This window comes from Vanellus vanellus, assembly GCF_965231255.1.
Source record: "Vanellus vanellus genome assembly, chromosome: 17".
In the NCBI taxonomy this organism is placed as follows: Eukaryota; Metazoa; Chordata; class Aves; order Charadriiformes; family Charadriidae; genus Vanellus; species Vanellus vanellus.
This window is the reverse complement of record NC_138922.1, coordinates 5,583,057-5,610,522: the sequence shown is the minus strand read 5'-3', so window position 1 is coordinate 5,610,522 and position 27,466 is coordinate 5,583,057. Positions and strand designations below refer to the sequence as shown.

The 27,466-nt window shown below is 51.4% G+C and overlaps 1 protein-coding gene across 1 annotated transcript; it reads left to right on the top strand.

The window, feature by feature from the left end:
* The first annotated feature begins 24,931 nt into the window (after positions 1–24,931).
* LOC309678805 (urotensin-2 receptor-like) lies at positions 24,932–26,644 on the top strand. The gene has a single exon (XM_082491970.1). It carries the CDS (start codon positions 25,073–25,075, stop codon positions 26,219–26,221), a length of 1,149 nt encoding a protein of 382 aa, XP_082348096.1. The 5' UTR covers positions 24,932–25,072; the 3' UTR covers positions 26,222–26,644.
* Positions 26,645–27,466: the final 822 nt, after the last annotated feature.

The window sequence follows — 27,466 nt, the reverse complement described above, 5'->3', positions numbered from 1 at the left end:
ATTGGATTAACGTTTTCCAAGCTAGGAAGGTAATTAGTCGAACGTGCCAAGATTCACAGGGCCAGGGATGAGCTCCAGACAGGGAGAGCTTCCCAGGCTCTGTGTTTTGGAGAGATGGGAAGGGCTGCAATTGCTCCTTTCTCCATGGAAGTTACACCCAGCGCAGGGAGAGCTCTGGGTCTGGGTACTGCTGACTTGGGAGGAGAAATACAGCGTTGGGGAGTGATGCACGACGTGATACAGGACAGACTACACACAGCACCCACGGACCTGCTCCCGTTCACAGCCATATGGTTCTTCAGAGCAAGAATAAGGCACTGATCTAAAACACATGCGTGATCTGCGATAGGAAGAGACGGTATCTTCTCTGAAAGTTACTGATGGACTGAAGCGTTATAGGGCAGCTTCTGCCCACGGAGATAAGGATTTCACACCCCCTGAGCACATTCCCGCTGGGGTTAAGCCCAGCGCTGACCGGCGGAGGCTGCCTGCGAGCCGGGATGCAGCGCGGGACACGCGCGCCCACAGGGACCCGGCCGAGGCCAGGGGATGCTGCACAGCCTCTGACCAAGACAAAGCCCACGCGCTCAGGGGAGATCGAGGCCATCTCCCCCCGAGCAGGATTTTAGGGGGGCTGCTACAGTGCAACCACCACACAGCCGCTTTTGTAAATACATCAACCTCAGTCCCGAGAACGGCGCAGGCTTTGTCCCGACAGCCTCCTCTGAGCAGGCAGGTGGGAATGCCCCCGGGACACCCAAACTGTCACCTTCTCCTTCATTTATGAACTAACACAGTCTTTCAGTTTAAGCACCTTTTTCTTTACCTCCCCTTCACCCCCCTGCGACACGCACGGGCAGCTCCCAGCCCTCCTCCCAGTCTCCGCTCTGCCAGGCAGAATAAGCCCAAAGCTTCCCTAATCCCCTCCGGGGAGAAGCCACGCTTCGCCCGTCCTGCACCTGCTCAAATTCCAGATTTTCACTCCAAATGAAGTCAGCTCTTATTCCCAAAAAACATTTAAGACCCAGCTGCAGCCTGCAGCTAAACCCTCAGCGTAATATTCAAAATTTTTATCTTCTCAAAATAAGAGAGACATCCGCTGGCGCGCCCCAGAAGAGACAGAACAGACCTCCAGGTCCTTCACCCCGAGAAGGTTCCAGTGGCAGTTCAGAGATTTCCATTTCCCATCCCGATTCCGCAGCCAGGAGAGACAAGGGCTGGCTTTGCAGTAACCCCCCTGTCCTGTCTGTGCACCTAAATGAACTATGAAATTGGCAAGCGGGGAGTCCGAGCATCCTCACCTGCGCCTGGCTCCCGAGCCAGCCCTGCATCCTGCGGCAGGAACGGCTGCCCTGCAGGATGCTGAACCTCTCCCCAGCTGCTCCTCACTCCTCTGCCAGCACCAGCACCATGAGAAACCCAGGAGGGGGAGGAGAAGGAGAAAAAAAAAAAAAAAACGACAACCAAAACCTAAATCAATGGAAACCCCATCCTCCTCTTCCCCTTCCCTGACCATCCCCATTACAGCAATAAACTCAAATCCCAACAGCTGGTACCAGAGCCGCCTGTAGGGAACATGCAAGGAGAGATGGGTGCCCTTGCGATCTAACACAGCTTTTTTGGAGAGGACGAAGAGGTACCATAGGAGAAACACCATGAGGTGCTGCTGTCAGGACTGATGCAAATGAGTACCGACTCCCAGTTTGAAAGACTATTAAAAGAGATCATGGAATTTAATTTCTGAACTGCTTGCTGTGAGGCAAAGGCGACGCACATCATTTACTGGCATATAGTGGACTGTCCTCTGATACCGTCATCCACACTGATGCCCAAGAACAGCCTTTGGGAAGATCCCAGGGCTGCTATCGAGGGAGCTGCCAGCAGTTAGCCTGGCCGGCACAATCGCAGCCCCTCAGCTCTCTGACCTCCCCCAGCCCCCAGGCAAGCAGCGCCAGCACCTCCGGAAGGAAAACACATATGGTTCCAACCTCCGAGTGGGAGCACAGGCTCGGAGCTGGCTACCACAATGATAGCTGTGGTCCAGCGCAGCTGCAGTTTTCAGAACGTGAACACCAAGGAGAGAGGGAGGTACGTCTGGGTGAGCTGAGCAACCCCAGAGAGCTTAAAACTTTTGTCAAGACCACAGTTCTTCATAAATTGCTGCTCTGTGCTACAGCAGGGTCCAACAAGCGTTTGTTCCCTAAAACCAGAAATACAGGGGGAAGGGTTTTTTTTAAATTCCATTTTCTTCCTTCTTCCTCTGCCTGCAGCGCACAAACTCCTGTGACCCGTCTACGTTCCCTCGGATGTGGGTCAGTGCCAAGACACATTCCCCGTGGGAGCCAGCCAAAGCCTCGCTCGATCACGGTCTCATCCGCGCTTCGATGAGAAGAGCAGCGGAGCAGGACGTAGCTCAGCGCAGAGGAGCGGGCAGAGCGCCGGCTCAATTGCCATCACAAAACCCATCCCGAGGGACACACGGAGCAGACCAGAGACTCGGACTTGGGCAGGAGCACCTGGATTTGGGGACCTGTTCCCAGAAGCGAGAGCCTCGCCGCTTTCTGCTTTACTGGGACACGTGATGCCTTGGGGAATTAAATGTTGCACATGCTGAAAATTGGCTATGGGAATTGGGAAAGAGAGCGTTCCTAACGGGAAAAGCACGCCTGCAGATGTGAATTTGAGACCGGGGGCTGGACTGCTGTCGCTGCTGCCGTAGAAAGGCTCTGACCACAGGCTGCAGCTATTTTAATCCCATCACACTGTCCTCCAGTAAAGCCAGCGGGGACAGCCTCAGATGTATTCGCTGCCTCCCTCCCCCTCCCGGGCGCCTGGGGGCTTTGTCCAGCAGGACCGAGACACGCGACCCTGTCCTCAAAATTAGGAGGTGCAGAAAAGCCGTGCTCCTTGCACAGGGGTGGCTCCGTGTAGTCACGAGCAGTCCTGGATGATGGTTTCCTCCTCAGAAGGTCCGACCAGGGACCTGACCACAGTCCTGCTGCCCCCGGTGCTGCCAGGTACGAGCATGGGGGGAACCACGGGAAGGGCATCCCACCCGCATCCCTCCAGTTCCAGAGTTCACGGCTCCATTCCCTCACTCCATCAACAGATGATATCCGCAGCCACAGCCTCCGCATCCATTAAAACAGTTTCTGTCAAGCCCACCACAGACATTACCATAAGCTACCGAGCAGTGGCCTCTCCGCAGCGCTGTCTGATCAGGTTCCAGGCAGAAAGGCTGCCCCATACATTGATCCGCTCCCAAACTTGTGCCTTCCCAGACATTTCACCTCCCAGCATCCGAACCCGCGGCTCAGAGCTCCGGCATTTCAAGTCCGATCAATCAGTCCGGCTCCAGGCACAGGGGAAAGAGGAAAGCAGTATTTGATAGCGTTTGTATTGGGCTCTGTACACATAACAACACAATTAAGGCTATTAAATAAACCAATTTACCTTTACGGGAGCGTTCTCCGGGTTAGAGCTAATGCTGAGAAAACCACTAGAGTCGCCGATACAACTCACGCTGGTGCTGAGTGAAATTAAAGCATCGCTACACTGCACAGGTTAAAAGGCAGAACACGAACGTTTTCTTGTAGATACTGATTTTCCTTAGATTAGGGAAATGCTTACACGCACTCATCAGTTAAAACTGAGCAGAAAAGAAAGCAGATAACCAAGATATTTTCTTCCTGGGTTTAATTCTTTTTGGGGGCAAAATGATGATTTTCCTCATAAAAGTTAAGACATTTGAAGTTACTTTCTACCCCAAACTAGAACGGAAAGCTGCACCGCTGAGATCTCTCACGAAGTACAAAAAGGACATTAAAGAGTCCTGGATGAGAAAGGTTGAAATTGAAAGTTTCTTGTCAACAGAAACACAATATTTTGCTAAATCCAAACCCCCTTTTGCTTCAGATGAAGCAATAGGAAGAAAAGCTGTCAAAGGTTCTTGTCTCGGTGAATCTTTACCACAGAAAATATCATTTTTCAATTAAAAAAAAGCCTCGTTACGCTGACGTTTCTCATCTGCTTTATTCAGGGGGTTAGGAGAAGGTTGAGATTTTGGAGGAGGTATATAAACTAATGATTCATTTGGCGGGAGGGCTGCGAGCTGTGAATCTCGGAGCTGGAAAGCAGCATTTGACCAGGGCAATTGTGTCATTTTACATCACCTGTAGGAAGGGAGTATGGCAAGAAGACAAGTGTGAGACACAGGGACTGCTCTGCTTAAGGGATTTAAGCGTGACGACAGGAAGGATTTTGGAGGAAGAGGTAACATCGACAGCACGGCTGGTAGCTGGGAGTTGGTAAGTCAATACCAGGGGGACAGATGCTCAATTTCCTGAAGTCAAAGTCTTACTAGCTGCAGATTTGGCTCATTATCGTTTGGCATTTTTTAGCCAACTTTACTGGAAAGGAGAAAGGGGGGGGGGAAGTTACCTGCATACAGGCTGCTGCAAGACAAACAGAAGATAAATTGTACCTCATGCTGACAGTGCTCCCCTCGTGGACAGTATATTACTTCATAGCTATCAATAATGCAACAGAGCTGTCTGCAAAGAATTAGCCTCTGGTTATTGTGTTATTCGGTGCACACGCAGCTGGGACCTGGGCTCATTAACCTGAGCCACACGAGAAAGTTGTGTGAGACATCAGCACAGCACAACCGACACGGCCAAAGGAGCGGCAGCAGGAGGATTTGGGCAGATTATGCTTCCCACAGCTGGGCGAGCATCGGAGCAGAGCAAAACTGAAGTGCGGGTCGAGGGGACGGACCATCTCCTAATTTACAATTCTCAAGCTGTTATTGCCAAAGTATCACATTGTTCAGCTCGTCTATCTTCTCCCCCCGCGGCAGCAGCAGGGCGCAGGCTGCCGAGCAGCCCCAGGGCAGTTCAGGGAGAGGTTCACCCTCTCCAGTTTCCTTCAAAGCGGTTTCATCACCCCACACAAACCACACGCATAACATGGAATCCCACAGCTCCTCACCCCGGGTGACTGCTCCCAGGGGCTCCTTTCCTTTCAGTCTCCTCCCTCCTGCGGTTTCCTTCTCGTTTCTTTACGCAAAGCCCCCAGCCCCCTCCCTGCTCAATGCTCTGTGGCCCCACAAAAATCACTGCGATGCCACACAGAGCACGCCAGCCTGGCTTGGTGGACCAGAAGCAGCATAATCACATCAGTGCGGACCTGCACCCAAATTAACTAGTTGTAATGAGCTGTAGGTCTAATTAGCAGGGGCACCACACAACCCCTGCTTTGGGGACTGGAGCTCAGCACAGAGCCAGACACACCAGTTGGCTCAGAGCTTCCTCCTGCTGCTCACCATGAAATGGTGCCACACCAACGGGCAGGGATGGATCCGACAGACACTTCTGTAAGAAATACCGTGAAGTTTCCCTTCCACCCACCATCGGGAACAGCCCAGGACAGACACGCTATCTGGTCTAACTGGTTCAGGCAAGCATCTTTTCTCTTCCCCTTGACCCTCAAGCTAGAAGCACAAGGTGGGTCTATGCATGCACGTAACCCTAACGCCAAGCTCCAAGGTCCCCACAAACTAAACCTGTCTCTACCCAGCTTATCCTCATTGACCGGTTCAGCAGCACCGTTTCAAGGTTTCACCAAGATCTGGGTGGACTTTAGTAACCTTTAGAGACGCCAGCAGACATTTGAGCAACTTTCTGAACTGAAGCAGTCCAAAGAAAAACCTGTCCAGATTTTCTCCTTCCCCTCTTGTTCCTCACTCTCTAACTTCATTGTTCCTCTGCACTCTCAGCTTTCACCATGCTCTCCTACAAGCCACCGGGTCCTACTCGCCATCTGCCAAGGCACCAGATTTTTGTTGCTACTGAAGATATTGCAGACACAGGGACCATTGGATCGGCACAGGGTTGGGAAGAGCAGTTCTTGTCAAGGTCAAGTCCCAAAGCAGCCCATAAAAAATAAAGAAAGGTCATCAGAGATGCACACGCAGGAGAGACCACTGAGGATCAGGAGCCATCTGTGCTGCCCAAGTTACTAGACTCCCACCCACACCTGAACATTTGGGGTTTGCTCACCTGGAGCAAAGGGAGTGCGGATGCAGACAGGGAAGAATGGAGCAGTGACAGAGTGAGATGAAGTCTGGCACAACACAAGGGTTGCGCAAGACGAGAGATAAACAGGGGAGATGGGATCTGGCACGAGAGAGGAATGAGTGATGCAAATGGAAGTGTTTGCGAAATGCTGTCTCCCAGGTGCCGGCACACACCAGCAGAAATCACAGCAAAACTTGTCAGATGTCCCAACAAGAAGTTTTGTCACAAAATGCTGGCCAGTGAGAGCTGGGATGTTTCTGAACGACATACTACCAATGTATAAGAGAGAAGGCTAGGAGCTCCAGTTAGAATGGGAGAAGCCCCCTTTCCTTCCTCCCTTCCCCCCCTCCCCCACCACTTATACATTCGAAAATCTTGAAAAATTCTCCTGATCGCCAAGCTCTGTGTTGTTCAGCTGGGAGTTACAGCTCCGGGGAACGGCTAGCGCAGCTCCCGGGAGACGCTCCAACAGTAGGGTCTCTGCAAGTTTACGTGTTCCTTTGGCAAAACTATTCACATAGGATGCTCTTGCGGGAAAGAGACACAAATCTACACATGTCTCTTGTTCCAGCCTCGTCTGGCTGGGAAGGAGGGGGGAGTATTACCCCTAGTTCAGGAGGGCATGTTTTTTTCCACCGAGCTCTTTCACCCATTCTACTTAGTGACAAACTGCAGCTGAGTGGGCTCTGCTGTTTGGTGTCACGGACCCGCAGCCAAGAAGAGGGAGCACCGCTAACTTCAACACTGTCCACTCAGAGATTGCTGTAAAGAGGAAAAGAATCCTGCCACCCTCAGCAAAAGGCACAGGGGTCTTCCCCAACTTGGCATCTCCCAGACGTGGAGGAAGCTGAGTCAGCAGAGGCACAGCATCTCAGCAGGTTTGCTATCAGACCGAGCGCGTGAACAGCGTGCCAGCTTTAAACCTCGATACCCGGGCACCCCTGACAAAACCATAGCCACCTGCATTTTGATCTGCTTTATCACAGCCTGAGCCATGGCAGCAGGAGACGGAGGGCCGCGTTGTTACACGAGATGTATAAAGACACAGGCTACGGGGTCAACTCTGTCTTACCCTGGGAAGAAGAAAATGAGAAAATAGCAATGAGCAGAAATTACAAATGCAGAATATCCAAGGCAGAAGGGCGACTAAAAAAGGGAAAGAGCTGAAGTGCTTTAGCATTCAGAAGACTGCATGTGCCACAGTGTAATCACCTGGAAACAGGTAGGGACTGCACAAGGGAGGGGGGGAGAAAAAAAAGGAAAACTAGAAGATTGCTTCTTTGTGCAGAACTGGGGCCCCGAGAGGAAAGAGAGGGCTTCCCTGCAGATGGACAAAGAAGAAAGGATCTCCCAGCACAGGGACACTGAAGGGCCAGACTGGAGCTGGCAGCCCACACCTGCCTCCCACCCAGTTGGGTGCTGCTCAACAAGAGAGAAGGGGCAGGACTGCCACCCTGGGGGGACACTGGGTGCTCTTAGGTCGGAGCAAACATGAAGACCGTTCCTTTGCCACAGCTCAGACTCCTCTTCTGAAGGTTCAGAAGGAGCTGAGGCCATTTCACTTCGTTCCTCTCCACTCCAGTTGCCGTCCCGGCTTCCCCGTGTGCCCCCTGGAGCCGCCTGCCTGCCCCCTCGTCGCCAAACAGCCCAAGAGTACATACACACAACGGGCACAGAGCAAACCAGCTGCTTTGAGGACATCCCAGCTTGTGGAAAAGCAGCTGCCGGGTAGGTACGGCAGGCCCCTTTCCCTTGCTTTCACACAGAGACAAAGCAATGCAATGGTTTTCTTCCCAGCCTGTGGTTTATGGGAAACTGGGAAACCACCAGCTGCCCCAGCAAAGGCAACCATTCAGCCAGAACAGTCACGTGTGAGAGACGGGTGATCACACGGGGAGAGGGGGAAGGAAAGGAAAGCAATTCCTCTTACGGGAAGGCAACTGAATACTTTGAGACGGCTGATAAAATCCAAAGGTTCTAGCCATCACAGTTTCAAACTTCAAACAAAGCAAAGCGCAAGGGGGGTAGCAGTAGGATAACAGAGAAAACAGATTTGGGTCTTAACCCTCTCTGGAACGTGAGGAAGGTTGGAGGGGAACATACAGGTCCCTCATACGTTCCCTACATCGCAGCTGCTACATCCGTACCTCCATCTCAGCAGCAGAGATGAAGTAGGAGAACATATTTTATGACATTACTGCCAATACCCTACAAGTTTTAACTGGTTATAAGGATAAATGACTCTTCCGTTACTTCTGCTACCCCCTTGCCCAACTACCCCTGCATACAAACATGAACCACAGCAAGAACTTTCATTAGGAATAACAAAACTTACAGCTTTTGCATGCTCATGCTCCTCTTTTACAGCTCCTGCCACCTCTCAGCCCTCCTGGACCTACAAGACTTCAGCAGCTCCTCAAGCCACAGCCACCCCTAAGCCTAGACTTGCCCACTGCTCCATGGTCCAACCCCTAAATACAGCTGAAACAGGTATCTGCAGCCCACCCCTCACCACAGCTGACAGCATTAGCCGCTCACGGAGCTTAAACACAGCCCATTTGCATTAACAGCCACCGAGGCTGTTTATTTCCCAGATTTGCATGTGCAAAATTTGCAGAAAATGCTTCTAAGAAGAATGTCAAGAGACACAGAAACACTCAGATTCATGACGAGATTTATGATCACAAAAAGCAAACAAAGAGCCTGGAACAGCAACAGCCTGGGTACAACCAGTCCTAGAAGGAAAGAGCACGTTCTGTACAGTAGAGAGATTATTATTTTTCTTCCTGCTCATTGTTTCTTTTCTTTCTAAAGCCCCCCAGGTAGCACTAGGGGTTATGTATTAACACCTGCAGACATCGAAGAATGCTCTCTGGTATGTTTAACGGCTCCTTTATCCCTTCTGAAAGGACCTGGGGTCAGCGGTCCAGACTTCATATTTTCAAATGAATTTTTAAAAGCAGCATTCCCAGCCCAAGTATTCTTAAGTCAGTGTAATGCACCACACGTCTTAAAGCACAGATTTCTTTTTATGCAGAAAGTTAAAAGGCACACAATCAATGAAGTCAAATAAATACACCAGACTACGGTCGCCCCTCCTGTATGAGCTCATTTCGAGTATGCCAGATTTAGAACTGTATTCACCCAAAAGCTGCAAAGAAGCTCAGGGATGAAATAGCTTCAGCGTTAACTGCAGCACATTACTTCTTGCTTAAAGCTCTCTTCGTAGTGGATGCCTAGAAAGTGGTTAATGTGATGCCAGTTTCCCAAAAAGGTTTCGGTGATGGGCAGGGGGACCGCAGAGAAGCAAACATGACAAATTAGGAGAAACTGGGATAAAGGAAAGAGCGAACAGGCACACGGATAAGCATATTGGGGAAGAGGTAGCACAGGTTTTCAAAAGAGCAGCTCTGCCTCGAGAACAGATTGGGGCTCTCTGAAGGAGCCCATAAGGGTGTAGAAAAGGGAAATGTAATTACTGCAGTTTGCTTGGATTATCAGAAAGCATTCAGCAAGGTCCTTCAACAACTAATCTTCCATGAGACAAAAGCAAAGGTTATCATACAAATAAATAACTGGTTAAAAGACAAGAAATAAAGTGTGGGAGTAAATGGTCAATTTTCAGAGTGGGCAGTCACCCCCGGTGACTCTGGGGCACCATCCACTGCCTTCATAAGCGAGCTGGAAAAAAGGAGTGAAGAGGACAATGACAAAGTTTGCTGATGATTCGAAGTGATTCTGGAGAGCGAAGATAAAGTCTGAATGAAAAATCAAAGTTGTTTGCTTCTTGATCCCAATAATATCTTAGACTCACAGTTAGCTCTGCTTGCATGCCAGGGCTCCAGCAGCTAACGCTCCTCTACACGTACAAAGACCATGATGGGCCTTTGCAATGTAATTAATTTCAGGCAATTAAAGCAGCCAAAGTGGGTCCCCGCACTGTGTGCCCCAGGCATGGCTGAGCCGGCTGCAAGGAGCAGCTCCTGAGAAGGGCGAGCAGTGAAAGGTAATTGAGTTTGAAAGGGACACACTTGGTAGTGCTGGCAAGAGCCGCCACCTGGAGCAGGCAGCAAAGGCAAAAAGATCCCCCTCCGTTCTGATCAAGTGCAGTAGAGTCAGCTCCCACGGCTTCCTGTGCGCTACTGAGAGATAAGGGGCTCTCGCTATGCTGCGAGGAGAAGGCACGGCCAGATGGTGCAGTGGCACAGTCATCACAGAATGGTTTGGGTTGGAAGGGACCTTGAAGATCATCCAGTCCCACCCCCTGCCCTGGGCAGGGACACCTCCCCCCAGCCCAGGTTGCTCCAAGCCCCGTCCAACCTGGCCTTGAGCACCTCCAGGGATGGGGCAGCCACAGCCACTCGGGGAAACCTGCGCCAGGGGCTCACCGCCCTCAGAGTGAAAAATTTCTTCCTAATACCTAATCTAAATCTGCCCTCTTCCAGTTTGAAGCCATTCCCCCTCATCCCATCACTACATGCCCTTGTACAAAGACCCTCCCCAGCTCTCCTGTAGCCCCTTTAGGGACTGGAAGGCCACAATAAGGTCTCCCTGGAGCCTTCTCCAGGCTGAACAGCCCCAACTCTTTCAGCCTCTCTTCATAGGAGAGGTGCTCCAGCCCTCGGATCATCTTTGTGGCCCTGTGCTGCTCCCCCCCCAGCTTCCCTGCCTGCGCTCGACCACACTGAGCGGCTCTGACAGCGCCCACCGGCACGCTTAGATCATTTTCCTCTTATTCCTGGAGTACTTGGTGTTCTTCAAAACCACTTTCACCTCACTTAAACTCTGCATGTCCTGGATCAACGCTCGGGTAATGTCCCAAGGGGACTGGGCTTCAGACAGGGTCAGCACAGGTCACCAAGAGCCTCTTTGCAAAAAGTTGTGGGATGCCTAATTGCAGTGAGTCACGCCTAGCTAATGCAGGCTGGCAAAAGTAGCTTTAAAGTCACTAAAAGCCTTGAATGTTTTGCTTGCAGTTAACACTCGAGGTGTTTAAGGGCTCACAACAACGATGGGCAACAACCACTCATCCCACGCAGCAAAAGCGCCCAATATCTCTCATTTGTTTTGGACACGGATAACTCGCAAAGTGGTAACCGCTCAAAAGCATCCCGCCAGCCCCAGCCCCGCCAGCCTGTCTGGATTCCCGACCTTCAACGTTCTAGCCTAGAGAACCCTTTTATTCCCAAATAGTCTGCTAAGGACATGCAAACAGTACTGGCAACCGGGAAGAGGTAGGTTGGGGGGGTAATAAGAAATTGTGGGCACTTGGTTAGCGGGGACGGGCAAGGCGCTGACGTGCCGGGTACCCAGGCAGGCACCACGGAGCCGCCTGCAGCGCACAGAGCCCAGAAGGTGCGTGGGAAACTCATCGCAGCTCCGAGCATACACATCACCTCTCCTCATTCACGCGTGGAGCAGCCTGCACAGTGAAATAAGAATGGCTTTAAGCACAGCTATGATACAAAAGCATGGAAAACGAAGCACTTCGTTTCCCTGCAGATCTCTTCATTTGTACAGCCCCGGGATGCTACAGAGCGGGGCAGGATCCAAAACAGGAGGATGAAACAGGAGGCAGCGCAGGTGCAGCCGTAACAGCCACCCCCAGCGATGACAGCTCAGTCAGGCAGCCAAAAACTACATCCCACAGCACCCTGATGGGAATCGAGAGGTGACGTGCTGAGGGTCTGGAGAGACAGAAGAGGAGCGCTTCATCCTACTCCTGATTTCTGCATTGAGTGGGGTTTCTTATATTTTAGGTGTGTTTTGTGTTTTTTTTTTTTTTCACTGATGCAGGTGTTTGTATATTTTGACATTTACAGTCTGGAAAGCAAAGGGTGCGCAAGGGACGCTGCTCCCTTTGACTCTCCAATAAAACAGCTGCGGCTTTGACACCACTTCCAAAACCCAAAAAATCCCCAACTCTTCAACCACATGCAGCATCAAAAGGCCACGACTCACTTCCAAAGGCGGCTCCCCAGCCCCCCGGCAGCAGGCTGCTTCAAACATCAGGATTTTACAAGACTTCCAAATGTGCAAGCGATGGTACAATAAAAACGTTCTGAAGCCACGAGGGCGTTTTATGCTGGAAGCCTCATGGTGACTTTTACGCGGCAGCTTCACGGTGACTTTTTTGGGGGGCCGCTGCCATCAGCCTTGCTGGGAGGCGGCACAACTGGGCTCAGCTGCCGCTGGGGAAGCGGCAGAGATGAAATAAAATATTTGCGGCGAAGCCCATCCGGGAAAGATGCTGTGTCCACGTGCAAGAGTTTAGGTGAGGCGAGAGTAGTTTTGAAGAGCGCCGAGTGCTCCAGGAATAAGAGGGAAATGAGCTAATCTTGCCGGCGGGCGCTGTCAGAGCGGCTCAGCGCGGTGGAGCGCAGGCAGGGAGGCGGGGGGGGGAGCAGCATAGCCCGTGCGCACACAGCCTCAGCCACCAAAACGATGCAAACAGGCGATAAATTGAGTTACACTGGCCTGGTCAGTCTGACAGGGGCAGGAAGGCATTGCTCAGGGTGCAAATGGGCAGGTTACCTTCCCAGCGTGGGCTTCCCTGCACACCCCCTCGCAGAGCACCCCATCTCGCTCAGGATCTGTGCTGGGAACAGCCCTGGGCCATCCCAGCTCCATCCCAGTCCCCACCGGTTGCTGCGTGCAGCCCCTTCCCAGCGAGCGGCGCGGCACTCGGTTACCAGAAAGCCTCCATTAAGCAAAGTGTTACTTTGGGCCAAATCAAGCCAGAGAGAAATATTTGGAAACAATAAAAGGTGCTCTCCAACTGTGAAACCAGGCGCCTGCTCAGCCTTCCTACTGCTTTCGACCGGGGAATTAAGCCCCTTTTTCTACAGTAGAGCCGTTTCCGGGAGAATTTCCCTCTGACATAAAATGCCAATGGCTGCCTCCTTCTCGGGGAGGGTTTATAAAACGCAGGAGCAAGCAACGGTGGGAAGGGACAGCGGGCAGAGGAGCGCGGTGCCCTGGGAGAAGCGAAATGAAAGAAGAGAAGCAACTGCTGCCCGAGGGGAACAGGTCCCTGCTCATGGTGAAGTGCCATGTCCTCTGCTTGACCCGACGTCCTCCAGCCAGTTCCTACATCAAAAAGCCGATAGAGGAACGAACGCCACACAGCCATCGCCCCCTCTGCTCTGCAGCATCCGCTGCTGCTGCCCAGAACTTCTCCTGGTGACGCAGAGGTCCCTGCGGAGAGGTCTCACTGGCACAGGTGACGCATCTGCTACCTGCTCCTCATCACAGGAAGCAACCCGTGGAGGGCAAAACGCTTTATTTAAAAACTGGCATGTGCTTTGGAGTCTTTCAGCGAACACCTGTCATTTCTGGCAGTGCTTTTAGCTCAACGTCTTTCTCTTTCAAGTGCCCTGCACGCTGTCGTTCCCACCCGCCTCGGCGGGGACCTCACAGCAGCGCGCGGGGCATGGGTGGTAAACACTCAAAGCTCATCGTACCTGAGGACAGATGCTCCACTGATGGATTTTGAGAAGAAGTAGGGGTTTATCTCGCTCCAATCAGCCAGTCGGTGGGCGACCCAGCCTGTCCTGCAGCCCTCTCTAACCGCAGAGTAGTACCCAGTGCCACCACGGCCACCATCACCGGATGGCAGGGCACATCTCCGTCCACTGTGATGGCCCTGCATGCCGCAGACTGAACCACGGGGACAAACGCCTTGTGCCAGGCAGCCGTTTCGGATGAGGCTGCCTGTACCCTGGAGCATCTGCGCTGTACAGCCCATGCCACAGTTGGGGACGGCTTACAGAGGGCAGCAGAGCCTCTGCCCCTGCTTGGTGACCCCCAGACTTCTGCTCTGCTGGGAGGCGCTGGGTGCTTCTGGTCAAGAGAGGCCCTGAAAAGACTTGAGGGAACACAGTGCAGAGCAGAACGAGGGCAGCAGCCCCAGATGGGGCTGAAACAGCATTAAGAGGACTCTGGCTCAGAGTTCGGTGACACTGCCACAAGGGGGAAAATGAGGATTTTACTGTCTCTTTTACTGTCTTCACAGCAACGTGAAGACAGGCACTAGAAGTCAGCACTGAGCTATCACCAGTGGGAACAGAAGTTGCTCATCAGAGTAAGCAAGAAACTGCATTATGTGGGATGATAATTTATTATAGAAAAGCAGCTATTTAAAGGAGAATTTGAATTAGCGTCTGCTGCTTCAGAGAGGCGACCCTCCCCATCCCCAGGTCCTTCCAGCTCTACCCCCCATGTGTGCAGGATGGCAAATGCCACCACGGAGTCCACAGTGGCATAAACTCTACGCAATGACATTTGCTGCTCTTTACATGCTGCCAGACAACCTTTCATGCTTCATCTTGTGTATCTTATAAGAGGGTTTTGAAGGCTCCAGCAGAAATCTCAGCTGCCAGGCAGAGGCAGCAAGAGCTGAGGCTGTGTGCTGCCCTCCGTGCTGAGAAAACCTCTGGGGTCAGCAACAGGAGCTTTAGCTGGAAATGACGGCAGCCCGATTTTTTCCCTACAAGTCTGCTGGCCCCAAAACACTTCCCTAAATCCTATGATCCCCAGCTACGAGGAACCAGGCTGAGAAACAGAGAACAGCCTCCCAAGGAGGGAACAGAGAAGATGACTGAGGTCATTGAACAAAACTGCAAAGCAGCGCTGTGGTCAGCACAGCCATGCAGACTAGAACGTGGAGGTGCTGCACGGGACAGATGTAATAGCAAATAAGGGCAAGGAAACTTTTGTCTCTAGTCCAGCATCAGGTTTTGGCCCACGGAAAGTGCTTCTCTCAGTTTGGCTGTACTCCCCATGGCTCCTCTGATGATGGTTTGGAGCATTTCCAGGACAACTCTGCGATGATTTGTTTGTTTGTTTGTTAATCTGGAGTGCTTTGCAATAAAGAGAAGTCAGAAGCATTCTTCTGCGTCCCTATACCAGAGTCACTCTCAAAATATTGTCAAAAAAAAAGATCAGATTATAACTGGCATGGAGGAAAACATGAAATATTACCCAGGCCAAATCCTCTCCCGTGCTGAAGAGGTTCTCCCAAAGGCATTTATAAGAGGGAAGGTCTTCTCAGCATTTGGAGGGAAGCGATGACCTCTTCTGCCTACCACAGCCTGCCTGCCTTCCCCCGAGTAACCAAACTCCCTGCAGCTCTTCTAGGAATTGAAAGGGAAGTGGGGAGGTCAAAGGATAAAGAAGCTCAAATAGCACATCTCAGACCTCGCTAATAAAAATTTATATGGGGCTGTGCAGACTCGGGGAGAGGAGGCAACTATCTTCACAAAGTCATGGAGGATCCAGCAGGATGGCGTGATTTAGAAGTTTCAATGAGGCAGCTGTGCAAATGACACATTGGCCGCACTCTATAGCGCAAAAGGCTGCCAGGAAAGTCACCAGCTTATTTGAATTAGCAGCACCCGGCTATAAGGACTGCCGGAATAGCTTTAGCGCTGCTGCTAAAACCTCTCCAAAACCCAACCAAGGCTAAGAGAAGCACGAGCCACCACAGGCAGCACCCGTCTCTCCCGCTGCAGACAAGAGCGCCTGGCCAGGGACATGTTCAACCGAGACAAATCCATGAGCAGCCGTACTAATCACCGATGTCAGATATAAACCCACTCACAGCTAATCATGATTTTTTTTGTACTTGTATAAAATACCTGCTCATTAGCAATGGTTTCCAGCATCCCTATCTCAGTCCTCTGCAGTTCCCTGTGCCCCAAAGAACTACTCCTGACGCGGCAGTAGAAAAGAGGTGAGGAAAACTTCTCCGCGGCAGGTCCTGGATGCTTTTTGCCTTTTCCAGACACTGAGGGGTGAAACGGATTTGCCAAAGCAGACTCGCAAAGCCGAAAGACATTGTAAATCAATGCATTTAAGTTCTTGTTTGCATTTGTACCAAGGCCCTTTGGCATTAGAAACTGCTCACAAACAAGCACATTAGAAACTTTTTTTTGCACAAAAGCCAACCAAGACGCGCAGCTGCTGCTCTGCTCCCTCCTGGCAGGAAGCTCTACGCACAGATGCGCTATCTGGCCAGGCCCCGGCGTGGTGGGGTAACTCGGAGCACCTTGACTTCTGCGTTAGAAAAAGTGCCTGGATTAGCGTGTTAATGTTGGTTTTTGCGCAATTTATTCCAGACTGAAGCCACGCGGAGGGCTGTGCCTGAGGAAGCTGCTCCTGAGCATCCCTGAGCGTCGCTCAGCTGTACGCGCTGCACTGCTGTCCCGTCCTCCAGCCCCGCTCAGACATCCAGCTGCTGGGCAGTAAGGATCTCCTTTGATTTACCAAAAATCAGGGTCTAAACAGGGTTCGGGCGAGTCTCTAAGCAGACTAACCAGCCCGCACGTGCAAGGTGAGTGTGGTGGTACAACAGACAGCAATGAAATGCACACACACACCAGTCGGGATACACCGGCACACTCATTTTCCAATGAATACCCAGTCCCTGCATATGGGAAATAACAACCAAGCCGAACCACTTTGTTCAGTCTGATGGACACACAAGGCCATCTAGTTCCAGGCATAGAAAGACCACCAGCTTCCACCTGCCACCAGCAGGAGCTGCACCATCACAGCTGCTGTACAAACACAGCTCCAGTACCAGACTCATACAGCCAGGGCTTCCCTCACCATAACCCAAGGGCGATCTAAGCTGTTTGCAAAGAAAACTGAATCTGGAATGAGCACTGACAGTCTGTGACCAATCCGGGCTCAGCCTAACCCATCGCAAATGCTCAAGAAAGTTTAATGAAGTCTTTGCTCATTTAACACCAGTGACACTGGATTGGGAGGGAGGATGAATCTACACAAGATGGCCAACTCACCACATTCTACTAGGGCAACCACACAGCCCGATGGATGGATGGATGGATGGATGGATGGATGGATGGGTGGATGGATGGATGGGTGGATGGAGGTGCAGACAGAGTGGCCAATTGCAAAGTTATTTAGGATGCAGATGTGGATTTCCTGGAGGGCAGGCAGCAAGAGAACGAATTAAGGAGGCTGTAACTCCCTCTTATCACCTACCATCAAGGTGGTCTGGGTCATACCTGGTCGCTGAGGCTCCCCTCCCACCTTTGCAGAGCATGGTGGGATCTGACCCTGACAGAATCACTGTCATCTCTATTGAACAGCAACGTGCCTTGCAGGTTAGACAGGGGACAAATTCTGCCTGCCTGGTGGGTGCACGGGATGCTCAGCCAGAGGCATAGCGCCATCCGACCAGGGGACGGGGACAGGAGGCAGGATTTGGATGCTCTGCAGGTTTTGTAGGCACCAGACCTCCTCCTGGAGAAGAGCCTGCACCCCACTGCATAGAGGGATTGAGCAGGAGGATCCATGCAGGAGACAGTGATGTTCCCTCCTTCGGGAGCTCCCCTGATCCTGAGCGGCCACATCGGAGCCCCAGCTCCATTCCCCCAGAGAGACCAGCAGTGCCTGGCCGAGCTCAGTGCTTGCCCCAAACAGATGAATCCTTCAGCGTGGAGAAATCGCCTCCATTCACGTGTCAAGCACCAGATGTTAAATCTGATTGTCCACTACCTTCGGTCCCTGGCACAGCTGTGGGAGCACTCCCAGCCCCGAGGCAGGCGCCGGGACGCCTCGCAGAGACTCGGACCGGTCTGCAAATGTCAAAGGCTGCCAAAACGGAGGCCAAATGATCCCACTCATGCATGTCACACAGGAAAACGAATGCCATCCTGTCTGCCTGTCCAGAGCTCAGGGTCGGAGTCAGATCAGCTGCAGAGATGGAATAACATCTTCTCCTAATATGGTTTGTCTGTAAAATATATCTGACTCGAAGGGACAACCCACATTGTGGAGACCAGCCCCTGACCACATCAGTCTGGGAGAGCAGTTTAGCCCATCGTGCCCCACCACATTCCCATATGGACCACAGAGCACCTCCCAGCACCATATAGCAAACATTGGACCTCATAGAAATCCCAAAATTGTAACTTGTGTAAGAACAGAGGTGATCTGTGTGATCTTGAAGGGATCCCTCTAATAGCAAGATGGAATTCAGGACAGAGAGGAGCAACAGTTCATTAGAAACAGAAGAGCAGTGCCAAGAGGAAAGCTGGGAGAATCTCTGGCCCCTTCTGCTCATTCCATCCCTCCAGGACCAGCCTTAACCATGCTCCTGGGCTGGAGATAGTGCAGGTGTTACCTGCAAATCCCACGGAGCCAGAGCTTGAACCCTCTGCCCTTTCCCACCCCAACTCCAGGGCACCAGCAGAGAACATGCGGGTTGCTTTCCCTGCCCTGGCCAGTGACACTTTTTGGGCCAGAAACACCAGACATGGTAGATAAGAACCCAGGACAGTATCTCAGTCCCCTTTCAGCACCAGTCCTCGAGCTGTCCATGCAATTTACCCCCGTGCAGGGGAAAAGCTGATGGCAACACACAAATCCTCCCGGGCTGACCGAGAGCTCAGCGAGGGATGACTACTCTCGGTGAGCAGAGCAGCTATAAACCCGGTATCTGTGTAAGGGATCCCGGACGAGGGAAAATAAACTGGTGATTTCAGCCCCCGGCGTCTCACTTCCACACAAAGCAGCCAAAGAGCAAAGGCGTACCGACTCAGAAAGGACAAGTGAAGTTTCATATTGCAAAAAAACAGGAAGAAAGGAGACAAAAAATGCAAAAAAAAAAAAAGCTCTGTGAAGTCTCCAAATGCGTTGGCCGAGTTTGGGTGGCTCTTTCACTGGTGGGGACAGATAGCAGGAAGAGTGAAAAAAGCACTGGGGGACCAGCTGGGAATTTGGATATCACATTTGCATGTGTCCAAAGACCATGAGTGCTGGAACAGAGGGATTTAAATGCAAGTTTTCTAGGAACAAGAGGTGACCGGGGGGACTGCCATGTCCTGCACGGCGGGTCACAGCCACCTCACCAATGCTCCTTCTCAGGAATGGCTGCTGCCATTTGCGTGCGCTCCTGGCTGCCAGCGTGGCGCCGGGACGACCCGGGCTCAGCATGATGCTGCAAATGTTTGGTCTCCTTTGGGCTGAGCCCAAAATCAGGGCAGCTTCACATAAAGTAATTTGAATTTCTGTGCGCCCATGATAACAGCGGAGACGCGTATGCTATATCACACCTACCCCTGGGTATTAAAGGGGGTCACGCATGGAGATGAGTAAACCAAGTCAGGCGAATGGGAATCACATCTTACCCTGAGCTTGCACATGTTTCTAGACCTGACCCAGACCAAGAATGCAGACACATTCATGAGATTCTTTTCTTTTATCAATTTTGGCTGCATTTGTACACACCCCTCCCCTACACAGAGGGAGCAGCAATTTATTACATTTTAAAAATGTGATATGTAGACAAACTTAAACTTCCAGCTCAGAGCAGAAAGTAGCCCACGGCTGCTGGCAAACCTGGTCTCAAAACTGCCCCACCAAAAGTGGAATACGCCGAAGGGGCCCTGCACAAAACGGGGAGGCAGCAGACAGTCAGTAGGGCGCACAGCTGGCGGGGTGCACAGCTGGCGGGGTGCATAGCCCAGCTCCAGAGGTACCAGAGATTTGAGTGGTTCGGTTGAGGTTGCAATCAGTAATCAAACACAATCAGATTCACACAGCGCTGACACAAATCCTTATATCAAAGGGAAAGAGGGAGTCTTACCTGCCCTGTATTTAATAGAATAACAATGGTTATTACCTTTGCAGTAACTTCAGAAGGTTCCTATGCAGAACTCGAGCCCCGTACCAGTGGATGTTGTTTGAATGATTAAACAGACCTGTTTCATATCTCAAAAGACTTCTACCTTCATCTGTTATTGACTGTGCAGTTCCTAGTCCAAATCGTGTGGGCTGGAACTCCTGTCTACAGCTCTAATAGCATCTGACAAATGTGAAAAACCCTGAAACTCAGAGCACCGGGAGATAAGTGAGCTCAACAATCTCTGTTTTACTGATGAGGAAACGAAGGGGAACAGAAACAGCAAAACTATAACCACAAACAACCCTGTGAGCCAGCGCCGTGAACCTGACACTGTCCACGCTGCTCTCGAACGCCTCTCCAGACACCTCCTCTGACGACTCCAGCAGGACACAGACCGTATGGGAGTCCAGCTTCCCCTCATGGCAGCCCCGTGGGCACTGAGACTTCTTGATAAACACACTGGTATAATGTTTTTCAAAAGGTTTAAACACCAAAAAAGGAAGTACCAGGTTGGGGCCAACCGGTCCAGGAAACCGATGGGTTGGCCAGAAACCTCTCCCCATCCCATTCCCCCTTCCTTTCCCTGGCATGGGCCAATACCAACCCAACCGGCACCTCGGTGACAGAGGAGTGGGACAGTTCCAGTGTCGGTGCCTGGAGAGAGACCTGCACACACCTACCAAACGCTGGAGATGGAAGCGGCGTGGCCGAGCCATGCCCAGCAGAGGCACCCACCTCCCCAGCCAGCATCGCTGCAGTCGCCCAGGGCTGGTGCCCACACACCCTTTGAGTTGCGCGCAGACCATAGTAAGGGGATTCAAGGACAGCAGCAGGTTGTCCCGGCTCTGTATGTGAAGAGGAGACTGCCACAGGAATGACCACCTCACTCCCAGCGGATCACCCGCAAATAAAGCGTTTTGCTAATGGCTTCACCTTCAGTGTTCGCCAAGGGACCGCCACCACTGGCTGGAGTCATGCAGTCGGTGGGCAACTCCATCTTGCCTGGAAAACAGCGTGAGAAGCAGCTTCCAGCTCACACTTTTCCAAAGATTTCCAGGGACTAGCCACAAAATGCAGATTTAAAAAAAAAAATAAAAAAAAAAATCTTTAGAGCAAAGCACCTGTACATTTGAGGGTGTTTGGGCTGTAGTTTTAGAGCTCAGCCAGCCCTCGTTAGAGCTGCTAACGTAAAATCTATTTTCATTGCAAAAACCAAGCCTCCGCATGAGGATTTGCTCCTAACCCAAGTCCTCCCCACGCTCAAAAGCCCGTACCTCAGAGGGACCCCGCTTTGCACATGAGCTGCCCCGTTGCAGGGACGGCCACAGCCGGTGCTCACAAAGCTTTCCCGGTGCTCCCACAGCCACGCTGCGCAGCTCGAGCGGAACTGGGTTTGCGCTGCAGGAAGACAAGACCTTAGACACAGCGTGCATCTGAAAGCACACGGAGAGCAGGGCGTAAAAGTTGAGAACACGGAAGAAATGATACAATTATCCAGGGAATGAGTTAGAGGAGGAAACAGCTCTCAGTTAGTAAGAGCAATGTGGGATGGATGAGCCGGAGCCGGCTGGTGTGCCCGGTACTGCCACCTCCCAGGAGCCCCACGCTGGGAAGCATCACCAAATTGCCATGGCTGCCCAAACGCAAACCAGCAAAGCAAGCAACAGGGTGGACAGGCATCTCCCACACCCCCATGTCCAGCAGGAGACACCCTGAGAGAGGTGGATGCTCCTTACTTCCCACTGGCATAAATCAGGAGTGACTCCCCGAGATCCGCAGAGCTAAAGCAGGGAACTGGGAGGAAGAGCAATCCCATCGTGTGCAAGCAACCAGCACAATATTCAGCTGCTAACAAAATAATCCTGAATTTAGCTTTGGCATTTCTCAGCGCCAGCCCCTTCCTCACACACGTGTTTTTTCCAGGGGCCCGGCTGATCTCGCTCCATCTTTGCCCTCCTTGAGTATGGCCGGGGAAAGGCAACCAGCCGAACCCCAAACAACCCGCCTAACATTTTGTTACCGCCAGCCTGAAATATCTCAGATGCTGTGGTGCGTGATACCACCGCACAGATTTGTCCGTTAATACGCCGTCCAACCCAAATAAACTTTGGCTTCACTTTGGAATTGATCTCCCAATCGAGGGGCTCTGCCGTTTCCCCGGGCAGCCGACCCTCCCGCAGGAATTTAACCCTCCCTGAGCCGACCCCTCTCCCCTGACACAACGCTTTTGCTCCGGCAACGTTAGGCGTTTGAGCTCTTCAACGCGACGTAAGGAGAGGTGGGATGGCTTTTCGTATCACCGGTCCTGGGATGAAAACAGCCTTGACATCTTGCACCCGCGGCTGGCTCACGGCCAGGCGGGGGGAGCCGGCTAAGCGAGCCACGGCTATCAAAATGCTGCTGCTTTAAAAAGGCTCTTCGCTGGCTGCGGTCAAAACCACGCTATGCCTAACGTCACCGAGTAACAGAAATAGCAGGCGTGAGTGAAGGGAGGAGAATGAGAGCATTAAGAGCGCACAGATTTCAAACATACTTGGCTAGGTAGCACGCTCCCTTCCTGCCGCTGCCTTCCCAGATGCGACGGAGCACGGGGATCTCTCGCTGTCTGCCCAGGAAGGAGGATTCTCTTTTGTTCTTTTTTTATCCCCTTTTTTCTTCCTTTTTTTAAGTTCCAGCTTTAATACTACTAGATTCATTTTTATTTTGTTTCTTGTAGGAAACTTCATCTGCCGGATTTAAAATCGAGGTTTGAGCAGGAGGAATTCGTTTGTGTTTGTAGCTACTGGAATGTGCGTGGTACTCCTGTGTGATGATAATGTAGAGGGAAAGGCAGGATTGGCTGAGAAAACTGCTTAGACCGTAAGACGCTTGAATGGCTGCTTGGAATAACAAGCTCTCTGTTGTATGTGTGTGCGTGCATGTGTGTGAGTGCGTGCTTTTATGTACAAGCGCAGCAATGACAGTAACTTTAAAATGACACGAGGTTTCCCCAGTTCGCTGAATTTTCCTCCTCTAGGAGCGAGGGTTTGCTTAGCTGTGGGCTCTGTCTGGAGGCAGGTGAAGCGTCCGACTGGAATTAGTGCTGTAGTAATTTTATGAATGGAGCAAAACGCAGGTTCAGCGGGAGAGGAGCGGAGCGGGGAGTCGCGGCGCGCTGAGCTCTCTCCGGCGGGAGCTGTCACGCCAGGGAACCGCGCCGGCACGGCACGGATCTGCTACAAGCGCTCGGAACACAAAGTGAGGCAGCTGCAAGAAGACACAGCACCTGGGCCGTGGAAACGTGCTCCTGAAAACGAGCTATCACAAATCCAACTGAGCTTGATAGCTGCGTGTGTGACCAGCTCCGGGCTTAGCTGGAGCATCCCATGCAGAGCCATTCGTTTCCAACTAAGTGTGCCGGCAATCGTGTGGCAGAGGAGCAGGCAGAGCTCCCCGAGCACCAACATCTCCTTCACGTGTGACAGTTTTGCTGCCAGCACAGCTCGTCCATGAACATCGATAAAGCAGACGATGAAAAGAGCAAGTCGGTGCGTGGACAGGCTGGCTACACGTGCCCAAAAGCCGAGCAGGAGAGGACTGCACAGCACAGCAGGGGAGGGAGGAGGCAGATTTGGGTTTGCGAGGTCTGGGAAAGCTGAGATGCTGGTGAAGGTGCTGCAGACCAGCCCAGAGGAATGACGTCCCAAAGGAGCACCGACCACTGCAGGACCACACTTCACCTCTCCTCCTCGGATGCGTGTACCCAAGGGACTTGGGCAGGAGATGGGCTCTGTGTATTTTCTCTTTTTTTTTTTTGCACCCCTATCCCAATTGTTAAGTGAGGAGAATTCTCGCTCTGCACTGGACTGCACTCTTTTATGCAGAGTTTTTGCATGACATCTCCGTAGCACCCATCACCCACAACAGGTGGTAATGGGAAGCAGAAAGGATGAGGGCAAATCATGAAAAGGATGGACATCGTCCATCCTCTAGCACTACGGAGGTCACTGTCAGGGTCTTTGACACGAGGGCAGTCAGAGGAGGGCCTGGTGCTGTAATCCTGCTGCCAAGGAGCAAGCGGGTAGAAAGGGCAAAGGAGTCAGAGCTGGTGTGGAGGCAAAGGGACGCTGAAAGCACTGGGACAAGCTGCAAAGCTCAGCAAACTCCCGGGATAAAACAAACCCAACCTGCCCAGCGGAATGAGGCAGAGGGAAGTCTCTGCCTGCTGAGCCCTGCAAGGACAAGGTGGTCCAGCGGCCCCTCTCGCGGCATTTTCCAAACAAAGAGACAATCCGAGCTCCATAAAACACATAGTGCAAATGCACTTCTGTGTGCAGCGACCTTTAGGTTGGCACAGGCTTTGGGTATGCCTTAAAATTTGTGCATTTTATCTACTTCTTCAGTGTTTTTCTCATGTCGGTTTGATCTCCCTTTACCTACACCCAGGGCTAGTATAAATTTGAAGCGACGCAGTCATGATTTTAGTGTTGAGCCTGAGCTAACCAGACGCTCCCACGTACAAAGAGTGCCTACCTGCCTAACCCGCTGCAGAGCAACCTCACACCTCGCTGCGTGAGGCTGTTTGGACAGGTTCACAGACTGGTCTGTCTGAAAGGTATCTATGCATGGACGCAAGAAAATCTGTGGGACTGCATTTGACAGAGCGCATGAAAAAAACCTGATTTTACAGACAGATAAAACCCCCAGTGCAGCCTACAATATGCTCCATAGACAGAAAATGCTTTTTTTTCCCACCGCCACTCAACTACAATTTGATACTGCCAGTCAGGACATAGCTGGAGCTTCTCGTTCAAGGGAAGTTGCTCTGTGAAAACACTGCAGAAATGCTGGACAGGACTTTGAGTGTATCACACACACAGAATAGAAGTTTAAGCAATCATGCTCATAGATCTGCAAGCTGCTGTTATGAATTTAGGAAGGACGCTTTTTTCCCCAACCCCAAACTAACTCTAAGGATTCCAGTGATCCATATGAACCCTTTTGTCTCTTCCATGGACACACTAAGACATGTCATTCCTCAAAGCTGTGCTTTTGTAATAATAGCATGAATCTTACACGAGTGGCCTCAGTGCAGAAGACTTTTGGTACATGCAGACAGCGCAGATACGTACTCAGGGACAGGTAACTTGTAAATGACAATTTGTGTTGCTCTGGCAGATTTCTAATATGTTGGTTTCTGATGTCTTTCCTCTAGTGGAGAACGCAGATCTTCCTTGGATGAGACCCTGCTAAGAAATGGTTCACCGTCTCCCAGCAGTCACATTTCTCAGGGCAGAAAGAACAGATCTTCAGACCCCCGTGGCATGAACAGAGCCTCTGGCATTAAAAGGCCAGAAGGATGTCCCTAACCGACGAGCTGGAAAGCCACTTTTCTGCAACCCCCTACACGGTGACAGACACAAGCGAGGACAGCCTGTTCAGAATCAGACTCAACGCCTCCACCAATGCCACCGGGGACGGCACGCCAGCCGCCGGTTCCATGGAGGACATGATCGCCATCTGCACCATCGGGACGATCCTCTCCCTCATGTGCGTGATTGGGGTGACAGGCAACGTCTACACCTTGCTGGTGATGTGCCATTACTTGCGATCATCTGCCTCCATGTATATTTACATCATCAACCTTGCCCTGGCGGACCTGCTCTACCTTCTCACCATCCCCTTCATCGTTGGGACTTACTTCATTCAGAAATGGTACTTTGGGGACATTGGCTGTCGCATCCTCTTCAGTCTGGACTTCCTCACTATGCACGCCAGCATCTTCACCCTCACAGTCATGAGCACAGAGCGCTACTTTGCTGTGCTGAAGCCCCTGGACACAGTGAAGAGGTCCAAGAGTTACCGAAAAGCCATTGCTGTTGTCATCTGGCTGGTATCGCTGCTGCTCACTCTCCCAATGCTCATCATGATCCAGCTTGTGCAAAGGGACAACAAAAGCATCTGCCTGCCCACTTGGAGCAAGCTGTCCTACAAAGTCTATCTCACCATCCTTTTTGGTACCAGCATCGTGGGCCCGGGGGTAATCATTGGCTACCTTTACATCCGATTAGCCAAGATTTACTGGGTGTCGCAAACAGCATCCTTCAAGCAGACCAAGCGGCTGCCGAATCAAAAGGTGCTCTATTTAATCTTCACGATAGTGCTGGTGTTCTGGGCTTGCTTCTTGCCTTTCTGGATATGGCAGCTCCTCTTCCAGTATTATGAATCCTTCCCTTTATCTCCCAAGGTGATGAAGAACATTAATTATCTGACAACCTGTCTCACCTACAGCAACAGCTGTATCAACCCTTTCCTCTACACCCTGCTCACCAAAAACTACCGGGAGTACCTGAAGAACAGACAGCGGTCCCTTAGCAGCAGCAGTGGGTACTTCCAAAGGAGGAATCGGTTTCAGAGGATTTCAGGGAGATCCCTGTCCACGAGCAGTCAGCACTGCACAGAGACATATGTTCTTGCTCACGCTCCTTTGGGAAACAGCACTGCCTGAAGGTAAAATATATCTCCAAGAACAATCAATATTGACTTCAATGTTGCTTTGATTTAAAGTGTACGTTGTAAAGGCAAAGCCTTAGCAGATCCGTAATGTGCACACATTTAGTCCAGAGGCTGTGCCGTATGTCTGTTCTCGTTTTCTTCAGCGCCACTGATTTGATGCTAGCAACGTCCAGCTGAACATCGATCTAAATAGCCTTTTGCTTTTTATCTTTATATTTTATAGTGTATGTCTCCTCAAGTAGCCATCAATAATGACAGCCTATAACAGGGCCATGTTTTTTAATAGTATCAGCTGCCTCGCAGAGTTTAAAATTATCTTATTCCCGTGAATGGCTGTAGTTTGCTCTTTCTTTTCTTTAGCAGTAACGTTAAAATTGTAGTTGTATGAGGACTGAAAGCAATGAAATAAAAACAAAGCGGCTGATGATTGTGACATGCAATTCAGTTTGAATTTGGGGTAGGACTAGACAGACGACTTGGATGAGGCTTATCCAGGGGTGTTTGCCCTGGTTTTGGTCATATTCACATCTACCTCATACTCACATGTATGCACTGGGCTTGAGTCTCCAGTCACACAGGTGTCTGTAGTGGAGTTACACTACAGTTTGTGTTAACGAGACAGGATTCCCGTGACAGTGCCACAGTCAGGGAACACTCAGCATCCCCTAATGCACTGACCCCAAACACACGAGCACCCGTGTGGGGGAGCATCATCTGCCCTGGAGAACCATATCTACCCTCTGCCCTCCTCCAGGGAGGAATCAGGAACCTCTGATGTTGTTATTCTCAGGGCATCCATCAACAAACTGCAACATCCAGCCTGAGGGACCAGACTTACGTTACCGAGCCTAAGAGGAAAGCACAGAGGGAGAGGAAGGGGGGTGAGGAGATGTGGTCTCCAAGGGGCAAAGCTGTGCTCTCTCAAGTCCCTAATAATCTCAATTATAAAAGCAAAAGTGAGATCGCTCGTTCTGTTCACAGATCATTTTGCTGTACCTCTACAAAAAGCGAATACAGTCCAGCATACACCAAGAACGCTTTGCCTGTCCTGGCTTTCACTGATGACAAAGCATCATTAGTATAAATATATCCTCCGTGGTGCCTGGCGCTTCTCCAATGACTCTAAAAGTACCATCCCTGGGATGCTGCCAACATCCGGACAGGAGTCCTCTGCTCGCATTAGCCCCGTTACCTCATTAGCAAGGATACAACGATGCAATGCCAACACAACTCTAAC

Excerpts from the sequence above, each read along its gene's own strand:
- LOC309678805 (XM_082491970.1), top strand. The coding sequence starts at position 25,073 with ATGTCCCTAACCGACGAGCTGGAAAGCCACTTTTCTGCAACCCCCTAC.